At 44.2% G+C, this 20,943-nt stretch overlaps 1 protein-coding gene across 1 annotated transcript in view; it reads right to left on the bottom strand.

Annotated features, from left to right (window-relative positions):
• Positions 1–20,943, bottom strand: part of DDX10 (DEAD-box helicase 10) — a 207,786-nt gene that overhangs the window by 74,671 nt on the left and 112,172 nt on the right. The window contains exon 16 of the mRNA XM_040426259.1: positions 16,243–16,296. Within this exon, the coding sequence (XP_040282193.1) occupies positions 16,243–16,296 (54 nt within the window). The remainder of the gene's footprint in view (positions 1–16,242; positions 16,297–20,943) is intronic.

Here is a 20,943-nt window from a genome sequence, read left to right as displayed (position 1 = left end):
CAGAAAATTCAGGATTACACTTACCAGTAATCGTTTTTTCATGAGCCCATGACAGCACCCTTGAGAGACTGCCTCCATCCAGGACAGGAAACAGGAACTTTCATGGAGAGCTCTTAAGGAGGGGCTCTGCCCCTAACACCACCAGTTAATTGCAAGAACTTGTCCTAAAACACATCTAAGGCTACTTTCACACTAGCGTTCGGGGCTCCACTTGTGAGTTCCGTTTGAAGGCTCTCACAAGCGGCCCCGAACGGATCCGTACAGCCCTAATGCATTCTGAGTGGATGCGGATCCGCTCAGAATGCATCAGTCTGGCTCCGTTTGTCCTCCGCTCAGCAGGCGGACACCTGAACGCAGCTTGCAGCGTTCTGGTGTCCGCCTGGCCGTGCGGAGGCAAACGGATCCGTCCAGACTTACAATGCAAGTCAATGGGGACGGATCCGTTTGAAGTTGACACTATATGGCTAAATTTTCAAACGGATGCGTCCCCCATTGACTTTCAATGTAAAGTCAAAACGGATCCGTTTGCATTATCATGAACAAAAATATATATATATATATATATATATATATATATATATATATTTTTTTTTTTTTTTTTTTTTTGTTCATGGCAATGCAAACGGATCCGTTCTGAACGGATCTAAGAGTTTGCATATAGGTGCGGATCCGTCTGTGCAGATACCAGACGGATCCGCACCTAAACGCAGGTGTGAAAGTAGCCTAACACAATACTTTTTTATATGCATTATATACAAGCTGAAAACATAGGGTGGGAATAAATCCCGGGTGCTGTCATGAGCTCATGGAAAAACGATTACCGGTAAGTGTAATCCTGAATTTCCCTTACGCCCATGACAGCACCCTTGAGAGAAGACTAAAATAGTAACTAGATTAGGGAGGGGGGCTACTGCCTGCAAGACCTTCCTGCTGAAAGATAAACAGTCCTTCGAGTATAAGTCTAACCTGTAGTGACGGAAAAAAGTACACGGAGACTTCCAGGTAGCAGCCCTACAAATTAGTTCTAGAGATGCATCAGCCCTCTTTGCCCAAGAAGTAGAAATTAATCTGGTTGAATGAGCACAAAATCCCAAAGGATGGAGCGGGTTTCCCCTGCTGAGGAATAGGCTAAAGCGATATCCCCCATTATCCATCTGGATAGAGCTCTTTATTATCTTTGTTTCTTCCACCAAACTGTACAAAAAGGCTAGAGGATCTCCTCCATTGACCAGTGACTTTCAGATATTCAGACAGGCATCTTTTAACGTCTAGACAATGGAGCCTCCTCTCTTTCTCTTTCACACTTCTGGCAGAGGTGATAGTCACCAGAAAAGCAGTTTTGAAAGACAAAGTTTTAATAGATAAATCCTGCAGAGGTTCGAAAGGAGGCTCCATCATTCTAGACAAATCTATATTAAGATCCCAAGGGGAACAGAAGATCTGATCACAGGCTTAATCTTACTAACCTCTTTAAAGAACATCCTAATCCACAGATGATTGGCAATAGGGAAATCAAAGAAAGCACTAAGGGCAGAAACTTGCACTTTAAGGGTGCTAAGTCTTAGGTTCTTATCAAGACTCTGTATATAAAAAAAAAAAATCAAAAATTTTGGCCATAGGAGAGAGAAGTCAAGGGATCTTCCGGGACTTTAGAAAAATTTAAGAAGGTCTTCCATACTCTGAGGTAAATAGTAGAGGTTACTTCTGTCCTACATGATAAAAGGGTAGATATAACTTCCTTAGATAGACCCCTACGCTCTAGGTTTTCCCCTTCAAATACCAGGCTGTTAGATGAAGGTTTCCCACTTCCGGATGGAAGACAGGACCCTGAAACAACAGATCCTGCCTGTCCGGAAGAATCCAGGGATCTGCAAGAGATAGCTTCCTCAACCAAGTGAACCATGTTCTCCTTGGCCAGAAAGGGGCAATTAGAATGAGCCTCGTCTGTTCATGCCTCAGCTTCTGTAATACCCTCGGAAGAAGTCTTAGAGGAGGAAAGGCATACAGAAGCTGATCTGGCCATGGAAGGGAGAAAACATCTATCCCTGACGGAAAATCTTTCGGATTTAGAGAAAAGAATAGGTTGCATTTTTTGTTCTGTCTGGTTGCAAAAAGGTCTACTTGAGGTTGGCCCCACAGCTGAACTATCTGACTGAAGACTTCTTGGTTTAAACACCATTTTCCCTGATCCAAATGGTTTCTGCTTAGATAATCTGCCACCTTATTTTCTGTTCCCTTTAAGTGTGCTGCCTTGATGAAAGGAACATAAGGAATGATTAGAGAAAAAAATGTTGGCGGCTAAGATTTTCTGACCTTGTCCCTCTTTGCCTGTTTATGTAGGATACCACCGTGGCACTGTCAGAAGATTTTTACTCCCTTTACTCGTATTTTGGGCAGGAATTCTCTTATGGCCAACAGAACTGCTCTCAACTCCCTCATATTCTAGGAGTCCTGACTCTCTGTTGAACGCCACACTACCTGCCGAACACCCATTTACAATAGGCCCCCCACCCGGTTGGACTGGCATCCGTGGTGATGGTTATTTGCTCCTGTAGATACCAAGGGAGGCCCTGAGTCAGATTTGAATGTTCCAGCCACCAGGTTAAGGATTACATCAACTAAGGGGTGAGAGGAAGTGGGGCATCCAACAGAGACAATGATCCCTGCCACTCTTTTAGAATCTGTCACTGAAGCGTCCTGGAGTGAAACAGGGCCCAACTGACAGCAGGTATCGTGGAGGTCATCCTGCCTAATACTGCCATCCCTTGCCTGATAGTTTGATTTTTTGAGGCTACCAGGGACCGCAAGTCTTCTCTTATTTGGGATATCTTGATCAGAGGGAGGATGCAGCGTAGCTTCACAGAATTCGGAATCCGCCCTAGAAACACACATTTTTGGGAAGGGCTCAGGTCTGACTTTTCCCAGTTTATCTGCCGCCCTAGCTTTGCTAGAATTTCTATTACTTCTAGAAGACGAGAGGTTAGAAGGTCTTCAGATTCTGCCATCACTAGAAGATCGTTCAAATAAGGAATAACCAAAATGTCTCTTTCCATTATGTGGGCCATAACCTCTGCCATCAGTTTCGTAAAGAGCCTGGGGGTCTGAAACATTCCAAACGGAAGTGCTCTGTATTGTAAATGATGAACTCAGTCTTCCATAGACACTGCTGAGATATTTTTGAAAATCTGCATGAATTGGAATGTAATAATAAGCATCCTTTATGTCTATGGTAGCCATGACACAATCTTTGAAAATATGTTTTATTGCAGACTGTACGGATTCCATTCAGAATTTTTTTTTTTTCTAGGTACCGATTTAAGTCTCTCAGGTTTATAATCATTCTGAATGATCCGTCTCACTTTGGTACGAGAAAAAGGGACGAATAAAAACCCCTCCCCTTCTCTGGAACAGGAACAGGAACAAGAACCTTTTTCTTTAAAAGGGAAAAAACTTCTTGTCTTAGTATATCTGTAAAGAATAAATCAAGGCAACTGGACTTACTGTAGCTTTCTTGAAAACTTTTCACTCGTTCTTCCAATGATCTTTCTCAATTCTGAGATCTCAACTCAGAATTGAGAAAGCTCGTTGGAAGAACGAGTGAAACGTTTTCAAGAAAGCTACAGTAAGTCCAGTTGCCTTGATTTATTCTATACAGATATACCATGACCTGGATAAATGAGAACCTTCACAGACTTCTTGTCTTAGTGCTAAGTCTCTTACAGAATTTGGAACCAGATTAGTAATGTTTACTCTTTCCGGTGGGGGAGAGAAACTCTAGACGAAACCCAAACCCGAGAATAGAGAGAAAGTCTTCCCCTCACGGGGCAGTAACGGTCATTGTTGACCAGCCTTGGGCCCTGAAGTGGACTGGGTATTAAAATCCCTTATCCTTCCTACCTCTGTTTTCTTTCCAATTATTCCAGTTGTCTTTTAGGGGGTCTGGAAACAGGAAAGCCTTTTTTTTATTGTCAGAGGCCTATTCTAAAAGGTCGTCCAAAACTGACCCAAAAGGGAAATCTCCCTGGCAGGGAATAGAGCAAAGCTTATTTTTTTTAATCCATGTCACCAGACCACCCCTTAAGTCAAATGGCCCTCCTAGCAGAATTAGATAGAGCTGCTGACCTGGCATTTAATCTTCATGCATCCGCAGAAGCATCCGATATGAAGTCCACCGCTTTAAAGATGGTAGGAAATACCCCTAGCAAATGGTCTCTGGAGGTTTTATTCTGGATGTGGGATTCTAACTCTTGTAGCCCTAACTTTAAAGACCTGGCAGTAGAGGTAGTGGCAATATTTGGTTTAAATGCCTGCGTAGAGGCCTCCCATACTTTTTAAAGTTATACTTCTGCCGGCCTATCCATCGGATCTTTCAAGGCACCGAGGTCCTCAAAAGGCAAAGCAAACCTTTTAGAAATCATGGCGATTGGGACGTCCAATTTAGGCGGCCTATCCCAGCAGGAGGACTCGCCCTCATCAAAAGGATATTTTCTTTTAACATTTCTAGGGATAAAAAACTTCTTGTCAGGTTTTTTCCACTCCTTCTAAATTAAATATTTCATATTTTCGTTTAGCGGAAAGACTCTTGATCTTTTGTGCCCCAGGTCACCAAACATTATATCTTGAATAGATTTTTGTTCCCTAGATTCATCCTTCATACTGGCTCTAGACTTGAGCAAAGAACCCCTATCCTCATGGGAAAATAAAGGTCTACCCGTGGTTTCTTCATCTGAGGAAGAGTTTAAATCTTCTAGGATTTCGCCTTGCTCATTCTTGTCTGAAGACTCCAAATCGAATACTATATTAGAGTGACCCTGTTTGCCCGACGTTAAGGAAGGCAGACACTTTTTAAACATTTTTATCGAATTTGAAATTTCAGATTTGACAATATCTTTGATTCTCTGAAGTAGTGATGGGGATTCCTCCTCTACCACCTTGTTCACACAATGCTGACATAACAACTTAGACCAGGAAGGAGCGAGTTTTTTCTTGCATACAGCACACTCTCTTCCTTTAGATTTAGTGGTAGCTTTCCTAGGGCCCTCCTTGATATTTTAAAACAAAATGAGAATAAGCCCCTATTAGACACTGAAAAAAGAAATAAAAAGGTGGGGATTGACCCCCTTACCCTACCAGGAGTACCGGTCTGGCATTATGACCCTCCTGGACATCAGCACGCTGACTACCCTCTTTATCCATGGTACCAGACAGGGATAGAGAGTTTTCCATAAGTGGATCCACAGATGCTTGCAGGCTGGCTGGAATCCTTCTGACTGCGCGCTGAAGGGTTTAAATACCCTAGGTCGGGTCCCTGCCGGCGTTCCCATGCGGCCCTTGCAGCAGAGGATGTCCCTCCCCTTACTTCCGGAATGCTCCTTCACTGTAGCCATATGCAGAGCACGCTGTGAAAACGCTAAGCCCGCCCCCCGCCTCTGTAAGTTGCTCCAGGCCGGGAGGAAGGCAGAGAAAAGCCCCCTGACCTCCTGAACACCGCTAGGAGGATCCAGCGTGCCAGCATCACCTCCCGGTTACACTGGGACTGCCCAGGAACACCGGCCCGACAGAACACATCCAGGACCCAAAAGGATTGGCCCCAGACTTAGCAGGCGGCACCTAGTGGAGTCTTATGCTGCACCAGGTAACCCCTATAAATGTTGCACCTCCGGGGCTCCTGATCCTAGCTCTCCACATAGAAGCACTATCCATAGAACAGGAAAATGGAACTGGTGGTATAGGGGCAGAGCCCCTCCTTAAGAGCTCCCCACGAAAGTTCCTGTTTCCTGTCCTGGATGGAGGTGGTCTCTCAGGGGTGCTGTCATGGGCGTAAGGGGAAAAAAAGTCAACAGACTAAAGCTGGGTTCAAACATTGTGGCCATGGTGTGGAAAAGGGTAGTAAACCAGACAGTGTGAACCCCCCCCCAATACAGTCTTCAGGAAGTGAGAGAACCAGAGCAAAGAGAGCTGCCTACATACAGTAGCATTATCCATGTGTAGTGTTTCAATCCTGCCTTGTCCAGGCCTCCAGCTGTTCAGTAGTCACTACATTTTCCACCTCTGACAAGCCATGTCCCAGTCTACACAGCAAAGATGTTCACAAAAAAAGCCTATATGCGGAAGACGTCAGTTTTAAAACTGGAATATTTCAAGATTTTTCCAATATGGATAGTCGCATGAAAACCCCCCCCAAATAAACAGGTTTGTAAGAAAACCTGGGTGGGGTCATTTAGCAAACAGAAATACGCCTAAATTAGGTGTATTTTTGGCGCAGATTGCGGGGCAAAGGTCCTTTTCGCCGCAATCTGCGACTTCTCCCCGCTCATGTTAGGTCTAAAAAGGGGGGACGCGGCGTGGGCAGGCAGGCAAATACTGACCCCTTTAAATGGACCGCACACAAACTCCATCTGTGTGCGGTCCATTAAAAGAAAATGTGTCACCAAAATTTTTATCTGCCAGTTAAAACCAGATAGTGACACCTTTTTTCCTAATCTGATTTTAGTTTCTGATTGCAGATTTTTTTTATTCTGTTTTCTGAACATGAGCATGGAGGCGGCCATCTTGCCTGAGCTGTTCTTAACAGCATTTACACAGCATTAAGAATACTGCTTTACAGAAGCCCCATGAGCCACAGACACAATGGTCAGGAGGGGACCTCATTATGGACTTCTATGGGAGAGTCTTCTAGGCTGCTCTGTGACATATGCAGAGGTCATTGTACAAGGAAAGAATAAAAAAGCGTTAACAATCACCTATTGTGAATGGTGGATCCTGTGTTATCTATACACAGAGGTGATATCAGTACAGGCAGGATTAGAATGATAGATAAGCAGGTAACTGCAGTAAAGTGATCTGTACAGACCAAGAAGAAGCACCTATTATTAGGATAAGTGGCCAGTGCAAAAACTGTAGGATTTTATGATTTTAGTTTAAATATAGATATTGACATAGAAAATTATGTAAAAATATGTTTAACATAAAAATGTGATTTAAACAATAGGTCATTTTCTGATGACACATTCCACTTAAAAACTCGTCTGTGTTGAGAATTATCCTCTTAGAGCCTACAAAAACCCAAAAACTGAACCTCACTCCCCAACTTACTGCAACTTGTACAAAAAAAGAGCAAGGATTTAACAAGGTAAAAAAAATCTCATTTTATTCAATATAAATCACAAAATCATTACAGGTGAGACTCAAAAGGGACAGAACATGGAAACTGGGCCACAAGAGGGCTCTGCAATGTGGAGAATCACAATGGGGGATAATGTGACCATATACAGCAGGTAACAGACAATTAACAGAAGGAGGTACCTCCTGACGAAGCCTACGTGGCGAAACACGTGTTGAGGTCGAAGCAGTGGGGGAACCGTGTCCCCATTTTTCAGCAGCAACATGGGTAGGTAACATGGTATCTGTATTAGGGTGGGACTAGTGACTTACAGTTATTGTTATATGCCATCTTTATGAGTAGTATTGCACCGTCCAATTATACCCTACAGCATCCATTGCTGGGACGCTGTGAATAAGAGCTAGGTAGTTGTTCAACACTAGGGGACAGCAATTGCACCCGCAACTACTCCAATATTCACAGCTTCTGTTAATTGTCTGTTACCTGCTGTATATGGTCACATTATCCCCCATTGTGATTCTCCACATTGCAGAGCCCTCTTGTGGCCCAGTCTCCATGTTCTGTCCCTTTTGAGTCTCACCTGTAATGATTATGTGATTTATATTGAATAAAATGAGATTTTTTTACCTTGTTAAATCCTTGCTCTTTTTTTGAGAATTATCCTCAGCATTCAAAGAGAGTAGAAAATAGAGACGGCTGGTTTCTCAAAAAATCAGGGAACGTCGCATCTACAGACGTCCAATATAGAATATATACTGATGGAAATCAATGTCCGAATATCATAATTAGGGATGAGCGAATCGAATTCGGATAAAACATTCGAAGTCGATTTGCATAAAACCTTGTTAGAATACTGTACGGAGCGAGCGTTTTGCGAAGTAATAATTTTGGCTCATAGGAGCCAATACATGCTAGCACTGTACAGAGTTTTATGCAAATCGACTTTGGATGTTTCATCCGAAGTCAATTCGCTCATCCCTAATCATAATATTCGAAAGCCCATTTAAAGTGGCACAGCATATCCTCAAAGGGAATGTGTCATCAGAAAATGACCTACTGTTTAAAATCAAGCATTTAACACATTTTTTTATGAATTTTGCCATTTCTAATTTTCCAAAAACCTCTCATTTATTCACAGTATAGCATTAGTTCATATATCCGGTGTCACATTGTGCTCTAATTTTCCACGTCACTAGCTATATTTAAAAAAATATATATAATAATTTTGGCCTCTGGCCAGTGACCTAATAATTGCAGTCACTTCTTCATCTGTGTAGATCCCTTTTCTGCAGACATCTCATTTTCATCACAGGCAGGATTACAATGACCCACCATTCACAGCAGGTGATGGTAACAGCTTATCTACTCCTCCTCACTGTACAATCAGTCCCCTCCAGTCTATTAAATCAACAGCCCACAGTGGCTGATGTAAAGCAAATATCTAAATGCTGTTAAAAACAACTCGGGCAAGATGGTCGCCCCTATGATCATGTTCAGAAAAGTCATTTTTTTTTTTTTTCAATCGCCAATTGGAAAACAAAAACAGATTGGGAAAATGTGCCAATATCTGGTTTTAACTGGTGGAAAAAAAATATAGGTGACATACTCTTTATGTCATACTTGGTGCATCCTGACCACCTGGCAGGTTTTTTTTTTATATACTTTTGTAACATGAGATTCTTATAGAATCCTGCGCATTTCAATATTTATAGATCAGATCATTTTGACACAGGAATTAGGCTGCTGTCTCTTTAAATATGTGCTATAAGCTGCTCTTTATCACGCTCTCTCCACTATGGAAAATAATCTAACTCCTTGCACGGCTTCCGCTGCCAAGCTCCATAAAGCTCTACATTTCGAGCCTTGGTAAGGAGACAAAGCGCTTCTTAATAGTTAGTTGAAGAAGACTTTCTATCTGTCATGACAGAATAATTATCTCCTATTTCAATGGTGTAGTACGGAGAATTATCCGAGCATTGTTCATAGCATCCTATGAATGGGTGTAATCTAGGGACGATATATCAGTGACATAAGAGGCAATCACAGACTTAAGCAACATAAAAACATAAAATAATGAAAGAACTGGAGCCTCACATTGTGACATTTAATGGAGAACTGGTTCATTCATTTTCTACCAAACCAGATATACCCGGAGGGTGTACAGGATTAGAAAAAATATAGCTGCTTTCTGCCAAAGACAGCGCCACACCCTTCCATAGGTGGTGTGTGGTACTGCAGTTTAACATCATACACTTGTACCAGCAGGTACTGCAGTACCAGCCCCAACCATAGACGGGTGTGGCTCTGTTCCTGAAAGAAATCAGTCATGTTCTTCTTATCCTGTTAACCCCTATTAAAGGGGTTGTCCATGATTTTAAAGGGCATCTGTCAGCAGATTTGTACCTATGACACTGGCTGACGTGTTACATGTGCGCTTGGCAGCTGAAGACATCTGTGTTGGTCCCATGTTCATATGTGCCCGCATTGCTGAAAAAAATAAAGTTTTAATATTTGCAAATTAACCTCTAGGAGCAACGGGGGCGTTGCCATTACACCTAGAGGCTCTGCTCTCTCTGCAACTGTCATGTCCTCTCCACTTTGATTGACAGGGCCAGGCAGTGTAAAAGTGGTCACATCTGGCCCTGTCAAAGTGCAGAACATGCAGCAATTGCAGAGAGAGCAGAGCCTCTAGGTGTAATGGTAACGCCCCCGTTGCTCCTAGAAGCTCATTTGCAAATATTAAAACTTTTTATTTTTCTCAGCAATGTGAGCACATATGATCATGGGATCAACACAGATGTCTTCAGCTGCCAATCAGGTCAGCCAGTTTCATAGGTACAAATCTTCTGACAGATGCCCTTATCCTCAGGATAAGCCATCAGATCCGTAGGCGATTTGACAGTCGCGACCCACAGAGTTTATATCTGCCATACACCACACAAATAAATCAGGGGGAAAAAATGGTGACATTGCGGAGACTTCTGAATTCGGACTCAGTTTGCACCAAAAACACAGGCATTCCAGCCCCGCACCAGATTTATTATGTCTTGTAGACACTTTTTGCACCTCATTAATTTTAAAAGGTGTCTAGAAAATGGGGTGTGGTTTAGCACCTTTTGTAGTCTGGGGCCGACTACAGAACTTTTCTTCTGAAGACCAAGTCCTGACTAGATGAAAGTTCCAACGTGTAATGTTTTATAAAAGGTGTTTGGAGAGATCCAAGTCACAGCCCTACAAATCTGGTCAATGGAGGCACAGCCTCTCTCTGCCCAAGATGATGCCAAGGCCCTTGTGGAATGCGCAGAGAACCCTGTAGGGACCTGGAGACCCGCAGAAGAAGAGGCTAACCCTATTGCTCTCATAATCCACCTAGCAATCGTACGACTTGTGATTTTCAGACCCCTATTTTGACCCTGAAATTGAATGGCCGACTGAGAGGCCTTCCTCCACTCCTTAGTTGTCTCCAAGTATTTGCAAACACACCTTCTTACATCTAGTGTATCAAACCTCTCTTCACCTTCATTTATGGGATTCTGGTAGAATGAAGGTAAAATGGTCTTTTGGGAACTATGAAAATCCGAAACTACCTTTGGTAGAAAAGCTGGATGTGGTTTAAATACGATCCTGTCATCCAACACATAGGTATAAGGAGGAAAGGCAGATAAGGCGGAAATCTCCCCCACCGTCTAGCTGAGGTAATTGCCACTAGGAAGGCCGTCTTGTAGGAGGACATTCTTACAGGGATGGAATCTATAGGTTCAAGTTAGAGTAGAGAGGACTACATTAAGATCCCAGGGGGACGATCTGGGTCTCATGGACGGATGCTCTTCTAAACCTCTTTCTCCAGGGATGAACTGCCAATCTAACCTCAAACAAAGCACTAAGTGCAGAAAACGGAACTTTTGAGGTACTAGGTCTTAACTTTTTATTAAGCCCTTCCTGTACAAAATTTAAAATCAATGGCATATCTGGGGGTAAGGATAGATCTGATAAAGGCTTTCCAGATTCTCACATATATATCCGAAGTAATCTTTTTTTTCTGCTAGCCAGAAGTGTACCGATCACCTGTTCCGACCGACCCCTGGATGTAAGGAATTCCCTCTCAGTATCCAGGTCGTTAAATGGAATTTTGCTACTTCTGGATGAAGTAGAGGCCTTGATACAACAAATCCTCCCTCTCTGGAAGTACCCAAGGATCTGAAAGGGACAGTTTCCTCAGCCACGTGAACCACACTCTTTTCGGCCAATAGGGGGCTATTGATATTACTGTAGCATCCTCCCTTCTGATTTTCTGAATTATTCTGGGTAGCAGGCCCAGAGGGGGAAACGCATAACATATGATAGCATGAAGAAGAAAGCACCGCGGCACTCACCACTGGTCACAAAGTTGCTGTTTGCAGTTTATTTTTCAGATACACATCGTGGACGCGGACAGGACACAGGTGAATGAACAGGCTACAGCTGTTTCGCACTGTGTTGCGCGTTGTCAATAGGGGGCTATTAATCTTACTGTAGAATCCTCCCTCCTGATTTTCTGAATTACTCTGGGTAGCAGGCCCAGAGGGGGAAACGCATAACATAGACCTTTCCCCCATGGCTGAGACAGAGCATCTATCCTATGAGAATGATCCGCTGGATTGAGGGAAAAAACCTTTTGCACTTGCTGTTCTTTTCGGAAGCCATCGGGTCTATTGATGGGTCCCCCATAAACCTAATATTTGGTTGAACACCTCCTGACAAAGGCACCACTCCCCCTGTCTGACCCTGTCCATGCTTAGGAACTGTGCCTGGAGGTTTTCTGAGCCTTTCAAATGGACCGCAGAAATGGAGAAAATCCTCCCCTCTAAAAGGTGGAAAATCCTGAATGTTAGATTCAACAGCTGGGGCGATCTTGTTCCCTCCTGCCTGTTGACATAAGCTACGGCTGTCGGAAAATATCCTCACATGTCCGTTTATTAAAAAGGGCAGAAATTCCTTTAGAGCACAAAATATTGCCCTCAGCTCGCTGAAATTCTGGGACTGCTGGCTTTGGGCAGATGACCACTGACCTTGGAAAAGCCCCAAATCTGAGTGAGATTCCCACCACCTGGGGCTGGCATCTGTTGTAATTATTATAGGATTGACTTTTCTCCATTCCACCCCTGATCTCAGGGTTTACTGGACCCATCCACCAATACAGGGACACCGTCACTGACTCGGGAATCGGAATCTTGCAATCTAGATCTCTGCTCCAGCATGATAGAATGTAAGCCTGAAGGATCCTGGACCTTAACTGGGCCCATTTCACCGCTGGAATGCATGAGGTCATTAGACCTAGCACTGACTTGGCTTGTCTTAGGGTAGAGACTCTGGTTTCGCTGAATTCCCTCATCTTTTATCAGACATGACTTCTGCCAGTTTATGAGCCAACCTAGATTTGTCAAGATCCTTAACACCTCCTGAATCTGTATTGAAAGGATATTCGGAGACTGTCCCCCTAAAGGAGATCGTCCAGGTTCGGGATGATTATGATGTCCAATCTGCTTATTTGCGCCATTACCTGTGCCATTAGTTTTGTGAAGATTCTCGGTGCCCGAGACATCCCAAAGGGAAGCGCTCTGAACTGTAGATGAAGGACTGAATCTTCTGTCTGCACTGCAACCCTGAGAAACTTCTGGGAAGAGGGATGTATGGGTATGTGATAATAGGCGTCCTTGATATAAATTAGGGCCATAACGCAATTGGGGAACAGATGAAGGACTGTTGAGTCTACCGATTCCATCCGAAACTTCTTATAAGACAGAAACTAGCTCAGGTCTGTCAGATTTATTATTGTCCGATAGGACCCGTTTGATTTGGGGACCAGAAGTAGTCCTTCCCCTATTTCTTCTGTCGGCACTGAGATTAGGACTGATTTTCCCATTAGGTATTTTATTTTACCTTAATAAAGCTGCCTGTTTCGGGGAACGCTGACGTAAAGCTGTCATTTTTACTCTCCCTGGTGAGGACTTTTTTAGCTGTAATATTTTGCCAAACTTGGGAAAATAAAGCGAGGCGACCCCCACCTGAGGCCTGGCGTCATTGCCGAGATGTGTTGGAAGACTGAGGTTTGGACTTAACAGACCTTTTGATTTATTTCTTCTCCAATCCGAGCTTTTCCTTTGGTCCCTAGCCTCCTCCTTTTTCTCTCAGTCAACTTTCACACTCACGTTTTGGCTTTCCGTTTGTGAGATCCGTTCAGGGCTCTCACAAGCATTCCAAAACGGATCAGTTTGCATTCTAATGCATTCTGAATGGAAAAGGATCCGCTCAGAATGCCTCAGTTTGCATCAATTCATTCCGCTTTGGAGGTGGACACCAAAATTCTGCCTGCAGCGTTCTGGTGTCCGTCTGATGAAACTGAGCCAAACGGTTCTGTCCTGACACACAATGCAAGTCAATGGGGACGGATCCGTTTTCACTGACACAAACACCGTCTTGGCTATGTTAAAGATAATACAAACTGATCAGTTCTGAACGGATGCAGACAGGTGCATTATCTGAACGGATCCGTCCATGACGGATCCGCACAAAACGCGAGTGTGAAATGAGCCTAAACTGAAACAGCATGCTTTGGAAAAGGATGGTACTGGAAAACCCTTTTTCTGGTCAGAGGCTTTGTCCAATATATCATCCAGTGTAGGACCAAATAGAAAGTTACCCTGACAAGGAAGGGCGCATATTTTGAATTTGATGCAATGTCCCCCTTTCCACCCCTTTAACGATAGGGATCTTCTGGCAGAATTGGACAAAGCCTCTGCTCTGGCTGACAATCCTAACACGTCAGCCGATGCGTCTGAGATAAAATCAATTGTCTTCAGCAAAGTAGGAATCGCTTCCAGCAGTTGTTCTCTCTGGGTTTTACTAGCTGTATGTGATTCTAACTTCCCCAACCAAACCTTAAGTGACCTGGCCACGGATGTCGTAGCAATATTAGGTTTAAAGGAGGAAGTGGATGCCTCCCAATTTCTTTTTAAGATAGGTGTCCGATCTTTTATCCATTGGGTCTTTAAAAGAGAACCCAAATCCTCAAATGGGAGGGATGATTTTTTTTATTGACTTTTGCCACAGGGGCATCCACCCGCGGTACATCTTACCAGGCTGCTACTTCCTGATCATTAAACGGATACTTCCTTTTAACCGATCTAGGAATAAAAACCTATCAGGCTTGTTGTTCCATTCTCTTTTTTATAATTTCCTTAACACAGTCCTGTATAAGAAACACTGTTGCTTTCCTTGGTCTCAGACTTTCAAACATTAAATCCTGTCTTGACCTCTTCCACTTCCATAGTAGACCTTACTGCTCTCAATAAAAGGTCTGTATCCTCTACTTTAAATAATGGTCTCCCAGCAAGGTCCTCAGAGGAAGAATCTGAATTTTCAATTAAGCCTTCTTCCTCTGAATCTGACTCAGTAGAGTCCAATTCTACAACCTGAACTTTCCTCTGCATACAGGGGCTAGGAAGTGATTTCGTAAGCTGTTCTACGAAGAATGGACTTCCATTTTGGACCAGGTTTTGAATGTTCTCGGAGAGAGATGGGTATCTTTCTTCCGCTATCACTCTGTCCAAACATGCTGGACAACAAGCTTTGGGGTAAGATGGGCTTAACTTCTTTTTGCAAATCCCACACACTCTGCCTTTTGTCTTGTGGGTGAATCTTCCTTTGGGGCGCCTTAACCTGCATTAAACACATTACCCCCACAGCGAATACCATAAGAAACAATCTCCTAGAGTGGTGTACATTCATAGAAAATGCCCAGGGAAATTTCAGAAAGTGTGGGGGGAGTGGTGCTCTTCTATTCACTCCTTGCAAACTACGCATTTGCACTCTGTGTCAGAAGATCCCACTGCGATGAGTGTCTGAGGGCTAGTATGAAGGTTTATGATGCCTCTTGTCGAAGGGCTGTGGAATAAGGTGAATATGACCCAATGCACAGTGTATTTTATTTTATTTTGTCTGCTGTGGAGCTGGCGGCTCCCCTGCGTGGGTGTCACTGCTCCAGAATGTGATGCACCATGCTGTTGTTAAACTTCAATAAAACGAGTTTAAAAAAAAAAGAAACAATCTCCTAGCCAGGAGATAGTAAGGTAGAACCCCTCTTACCCCCCCCCCCCACCAGGAGTACCATGCCAGATTCAGAGTCCTGCTACTGCCGTTCAGTGCGCTGTGGTCCATCTCCCCTCTTACTGCATAATCATCGGTGGAATTAAAGGGGGACTCTGGAAGGGCACTGGTCACCGTACAGCAACCTGCCACACTGCTGCTGCTGCTCCCTTCCATGATGGCTGGCGTCTCCTTTTGAAGGGAGTGCACTACCCGCCATGTTACTGGCTCCTCCCCTTCCCTGTAACAGGCCTGCTAGTACACGCCGCGCCGACATGCAGGGAGAGGACAGAAACCCCCCCCCCCCCCCCCCCAGGCTGGGCTTCACAACAGCTCCTAGTGGAGTCTTACGCCGTCATGTAGCCTCCACTAGGTATATAATTCAACCCTAGAGGTCCGGCAGCGTGCATAATCGATCCTGGAAAGATCTATACCCCTGTCCTATGGACAGGAAACAGGAAGAAACTGAGGAGTGGAGAGAGGAGGATCCCTTGTAAAGATCTGGGAAGTTCCAGTTTCCTGTCCGGAAGGGGGAGCATCTCTCACAGGTGCTGTCATGGGGCGTAATGGAAATATTGGTTTAACATAAGCAAATCAAGAGGTGATAAGAAAAAGAGAAGTGTCTAACCTGTCCAGCAAGACGCCCCAAATCTATCACACTGCATGAGACACTACGGTGGATTATGCACATCTTTTGCCTGTTCGGTGAAGAGTTTAGGCTACTTTCACACTAACGGCAGCCTTCTCCGGCAGGCTGTTCCGGCGGGGGAACAGCCTGCCGGATCCGTGCTGCCGCTAGCGCACCGTGCCGCCGTTGACTATAATATGGGGGGAGCGTAGATCCTGCCGCAGCATGGCAAACATGTCGAGAGGCGGCCGGAATAAAACTACAACAAAAGAAGGCTGCCGCTAGTGTGAAAGTGGCCTAAGACAGTCATAATAAATCTATTCTTCCATTTGATAAAGTGCAAAGTAAAGTCTCCAGATCTTCTTACCTCTTCCGACTTCTTGTTGGTTCTCCTTTCTGCCTTTTCCTTTAATCTTCTTTCCTGTAAAGTACAGATACGTATATTATGTTATAGAGTTTACCTACTGCGGCATTATACAAATGGTAAATCCTAAAACGGTACAGTTTTTAATATATATATATATATATATATATATATATATATATATATATATATATATATATATCATGCCTGCTGTGTCCAACTCCCTTTCATTTAAAGTGTAGCTAAACTTTGGAATATACTTTATTAAAAACTAATCTAACTGCCCTGAAATAAATTTTTCTAATATAGTTTAATTCATTTTTTTCACTAATTCCTTGTAAAACAGGCACCAGAAGTTCAGGCGCCTATCGCACTTTAGAATCCGTATTCCCATACAGTCTTATGCATGGCAGTTATGGATTCCTCTTCAGTCGCACTGAGCAGTACGTGAGATCCGCATCAGAACAGACTGCATCATCAAACACGTACAATATGGTCAGTTTAAGGAAGCCGCAGCCGACCCAGGAGATCCGGCAGACACATGGACCGTGTTTCACGGTCATCTGCGTGAGTCGTAAGAGCGCTGCTTTGTCAAAATCAATTGCAAAGCATATCTATGCCAGGCTTTAGCAAAGCGATGTGCTATGTGAGCTCCTACCAGCACCCGCTCCACTCTGCTAAAGCCGCCCATAGCACAATATACTCCCCACTTCCAAGTTGCGTGGATCATCTGCTCTGGAACCCAGTCATGTAACATTCTTCTTTGGAAAAATCTTACACGTGCCTAAGTCATGTCTTTTACCAGGTTCCCGGTCTGGTCTATGCAAGTGGATCTCACTTCTGTATCAGGAAAGGTGCAGTGGATGGGGCCAGAAATATTTCTCCCTGGCACATATGCAAAATCCTGAATCCACCTCATCGGCGCATGCGCCAGGGAGTAGAGTCGTTTTGGCCCCATCCACAGCAGCTCTCCATCCTGGGCTGCGGAAGCAATTTCTCCATCAATAGACCATACCAGAAACCTGATAAAGGACGTGAAGTTGGCAGATGGAGGACTTTCTGAAGAGTAGTTCCATATGCCCGGGTTCCAGAGTGGGAGATCCACACTTTGAGATGGTAGGTATATTGGAAACTTTTTCCTGCAGGAAAGATATGACCCATTAATGTTGGTAGCTGGGCCAGGGAAAACCCCTCTAAATATTGCAAGAGTTTATGGGCAGGAGTTACTTTTCAGGTGTGCATTGATGTATCTGAATTAGGGTACTTTCACACTAGTGCCGGAACTGCCTGCCGGATGCGGAAATCCGTATGCAAACGGATATCTTTATTTTCCGGATCCGTTAGACTTATTCATTGAGATACCGGATCTGTCTTTCCGTCTTTTTTAAAGCTGGAAAGAACTGCACTTGTGCAGATCAAAAAACCGAATCCGGCAATTTCCGGAGCACTTGGTACCAGATCTCATTATTCCCGACTCGGTTTCTCTAGATTTTCCCATATTAGCCCATCTCAAAGAGAGACTTATTTTTAATACCGCTTTGTGACAGATCAGTCAATTGGGTATTGAATATATAATATTGAACATTTCAATGGAAATTAATGCCAGATCCGGCAAGTGCTGCATTGCTCCGGGATTTTGGCCGGAAAAAATAACGCAGCAAGCTGCGGTATTTTGTCCAGTCAAATACCGTACAAGGGAAAGAACGGAAGACATCCTGAATGCATTGGGACAAAACTGATGCATTTTTTTTTTTCCAGTATTGAGACCCTTTACCGGAGTTCAATACCGGAAAAGAATAACGCTAGTGTGAAAGTACGCTTAACCACTTCCCAATCGCCCATAGGATATAAACGTCCTATGGGCGGTTGTTTATCTCTAAATGGACCTTCTAAAACATCCACTTAGAGATGGCAGCTGCACGCTAATCCCGCAGCTGACGAGCGGGGGGCCCCAGAGAGAAGGCAGGGACAGTTCCCAGGTGTCCCTGCCTTCTAGATCGCTGTATATTTTTTTTATAGATAAAGGTAAAACATATTGACTCAAATTTACCATTAACATGAAGTACAATGTGTCACAAGAAAACAATCTCTGAATGGCTTAGATAAGTAAAAGCGTTCTAAAGTTATTACCACATAAACTGATATGTCAGATTTGCAAAATTAGGCCTGGTCAGGAAGGGGGTAAATGGCCCCGTCTGGAAGTGGTTAAAGGGAATCTGTCAGCAGTTTTGTCAATGCTAGGGTCAGGAGGTAGTGCATACATCTGTCCCTGCTTTTAATAAAAGGAGTGCTGTAAAAATTTACTTTGAATGCTCTGGGCTCCGTGGGCTGGGAAGCAGTGTTCAGGCTCAGTGTATAAGACGCTCCACTGCACCTCCCCTCCCCTGGGTGGACTCTACAGCAATTATGGCCCTGATAGCAGAGGGGAGGAGCTGTGGAGCGTCTTATACACAGTCTGAAGCACAGCAACCTGCAGGCCCTACCCCAATGCACATGCAGGAGCAAAGCCTATGGCATTCAAAGTCCATTTTTACAGCACTCTTGATTAGAAACAGGGAATGAGGTATTAATTACCTCCTGTCCCCTGACCATCTATATGTGTCAGCAGTTTTGCATCGAAGAAACTGCTGACAGACTCCCTCTGACGTGATGAACTACCCTTGGAGGCACTTTTAATATATTTGAGAATTATTTTACCAACAATCAGTTAGTTTATGATACATAGGCTCTCTTTCTCAATATATACAATCTGGCAAAAAGATATGGCTGGTGGCAGTTGAACATTTAAACTGAGCATGTGCGACCACTTCTGTGAGCTGGACAAGAAACAAAGAAAATAACCAACAGAAGGTGGTGCAATACAGATACAATGTACTGAATAACGCAGTGGCTATGCTACATTTTCTAATGACATGCAAAAGTATTCAGATCCAGGTGCTGGTTTGAAAAATGTCAAATATTTGTCGTGGCACAATCCCTGTAACAATAATACACAGCCGGTGTAACATATACAGTTGAAACCAGAACCTTTCCTGTTTTTGGTCAATTAGGATTACCATAATTATTATTATTTGCCAAATGCCAGAATAATGAGAGGGAGAAGGTTTTAAGGCATTTTTTAGTACTTTCTGCAATGTCAAAAGTTTACATACATTTCATTAATATTTGGTGCCATTCCCCTTAAACTGTATGACTTGGGTCAAACGTTTTGGATATCCGTCCCGCTGCGAGGCGCGGGCACCGCGTCCCGCTGCGAGGCGCGGGCACCGCGTCCCGCTGCGAGGCGCGGGCACCGCGTCCCGCTGCGAGGCGCGGGCACCGCGTCCCGCTGCGAGGCGCGGGCACCGCGTCCCGCTGCGAGGCGCGGGCACCGCGTCCCGCTGCGAGGCGCGGGCACCGCGTCCCGCTGCGAGGCGCGGGCACCGCGTCCCGCTGCGAGGCGCGGGCACCGCGTCCCGCTGCGAGGCGCGGGCACCGCGTCCCGCTGCGAGGCGCGGGCACCGCGTCCCGCTGCGAGGCGCGGGCACCGCGTCCCGCTGCGAGGCGCGGGCACCGCGTCCCGCTGCGAGGCGCGGGCACCGCGTCCCGCTGCGAGGCGCGGGCACCGCGTCCCGCTGAGAGGCGCGGGCACCGCGTCCCAATACAAACAAAGCCCCATGAGCTCCAGCAAAAGGCTCCCATGCTGCTTTTGGACAACAGGCAGTTCACACGTAACTTCCTGGTTAATACATAGTTAGTATTTCCCTTCAGAAAAAAATCCCAAAGATCTAGAAATTACAATTAGAGGAATGCGACATGAAGCACCCTGCTTATTTCTGCGCCATTATTAGTCCAAAATGAACATTGTGCTTATGCACTGCCAGTAAATGGATCGCTAGCACAAATTATACTCCATTGTTATTCCAGAAGAATCATAAACCCATTTGTGTAACAGTAAAACAGTCAGAGAATTAAAGGACAATAAACTCTGACGTATGTGCACCGCGTTCAGAGCGACAGCAGAAGTAGCATACAATTATTAGGTAATGGAAGGCTTATTGTTCATTACTCTGTGAGGTGGAGAAGAGAACAAGAAACAACTCCAATGCCGGCGATCATGAACGCACATGGCCATGCTTGTATATGTTAAAGTGAACCTAACTTTTATGGGGGGGGGTTGTTTTGTTTTTTTGCAGGGGGATTTTAGGGTTTCAGTTTTAAAAAAATCTAATTAATAATGTATATTAAACAAAAAAAATTGATCAAGTAGATTATTCAGATTCAGTAGAATCACGTTTCTGAATCAAATCAAGTAAAGTATAAAGAATTAACGTGACTTAAAAAATACCTTTAATGATAGAGTAATGGGTATTGGTACGGCGGTACCTAATAACTAATAGTAAGTGATGTAATCCTCCAGAGGAGAAAAAATGGAATGGCAACAGGAGAAAGAAAAATCAAAAAGAGGATGATCAGGGGACCACAGGGGATACCCTGTAAAACCCTAGTCTATCCTCAGCCCAGGGTTGCCCCCTAGTGGTGGAGGTTCCCTGTCCCCGTGCCTACTCCTAGAGTATCCCTGTTAAAACCCTATAGATATGGGATATAACAAATACCAAAAAGATAGAAAATCAACAAAAATAGTGATATATAGATATATAGATGGTGCATGACTACTAGCGGCACACTAGACACTATCCATATATCTATATATCAGTATTTTTG

Source organism: Bufo bufo, chromosome 3 (assembly GCF_905171765.1).
Source record: "Bufo bufo chromosome 3, aBufBuf1.1, whole genome shotgun sequence".
Taxonomy (NCBI): domain Eukaryota; kingdom Metazoa; phylum Chordata; class Amphibia; order Anura; family Bufonidae; genus Bufo; species Bufo bufo.
The sequence above is the reverse complement of the archived record's forward strand: the minus strand, read 5'-3'. Positions and strand labels throughout refer to the sequence as shown.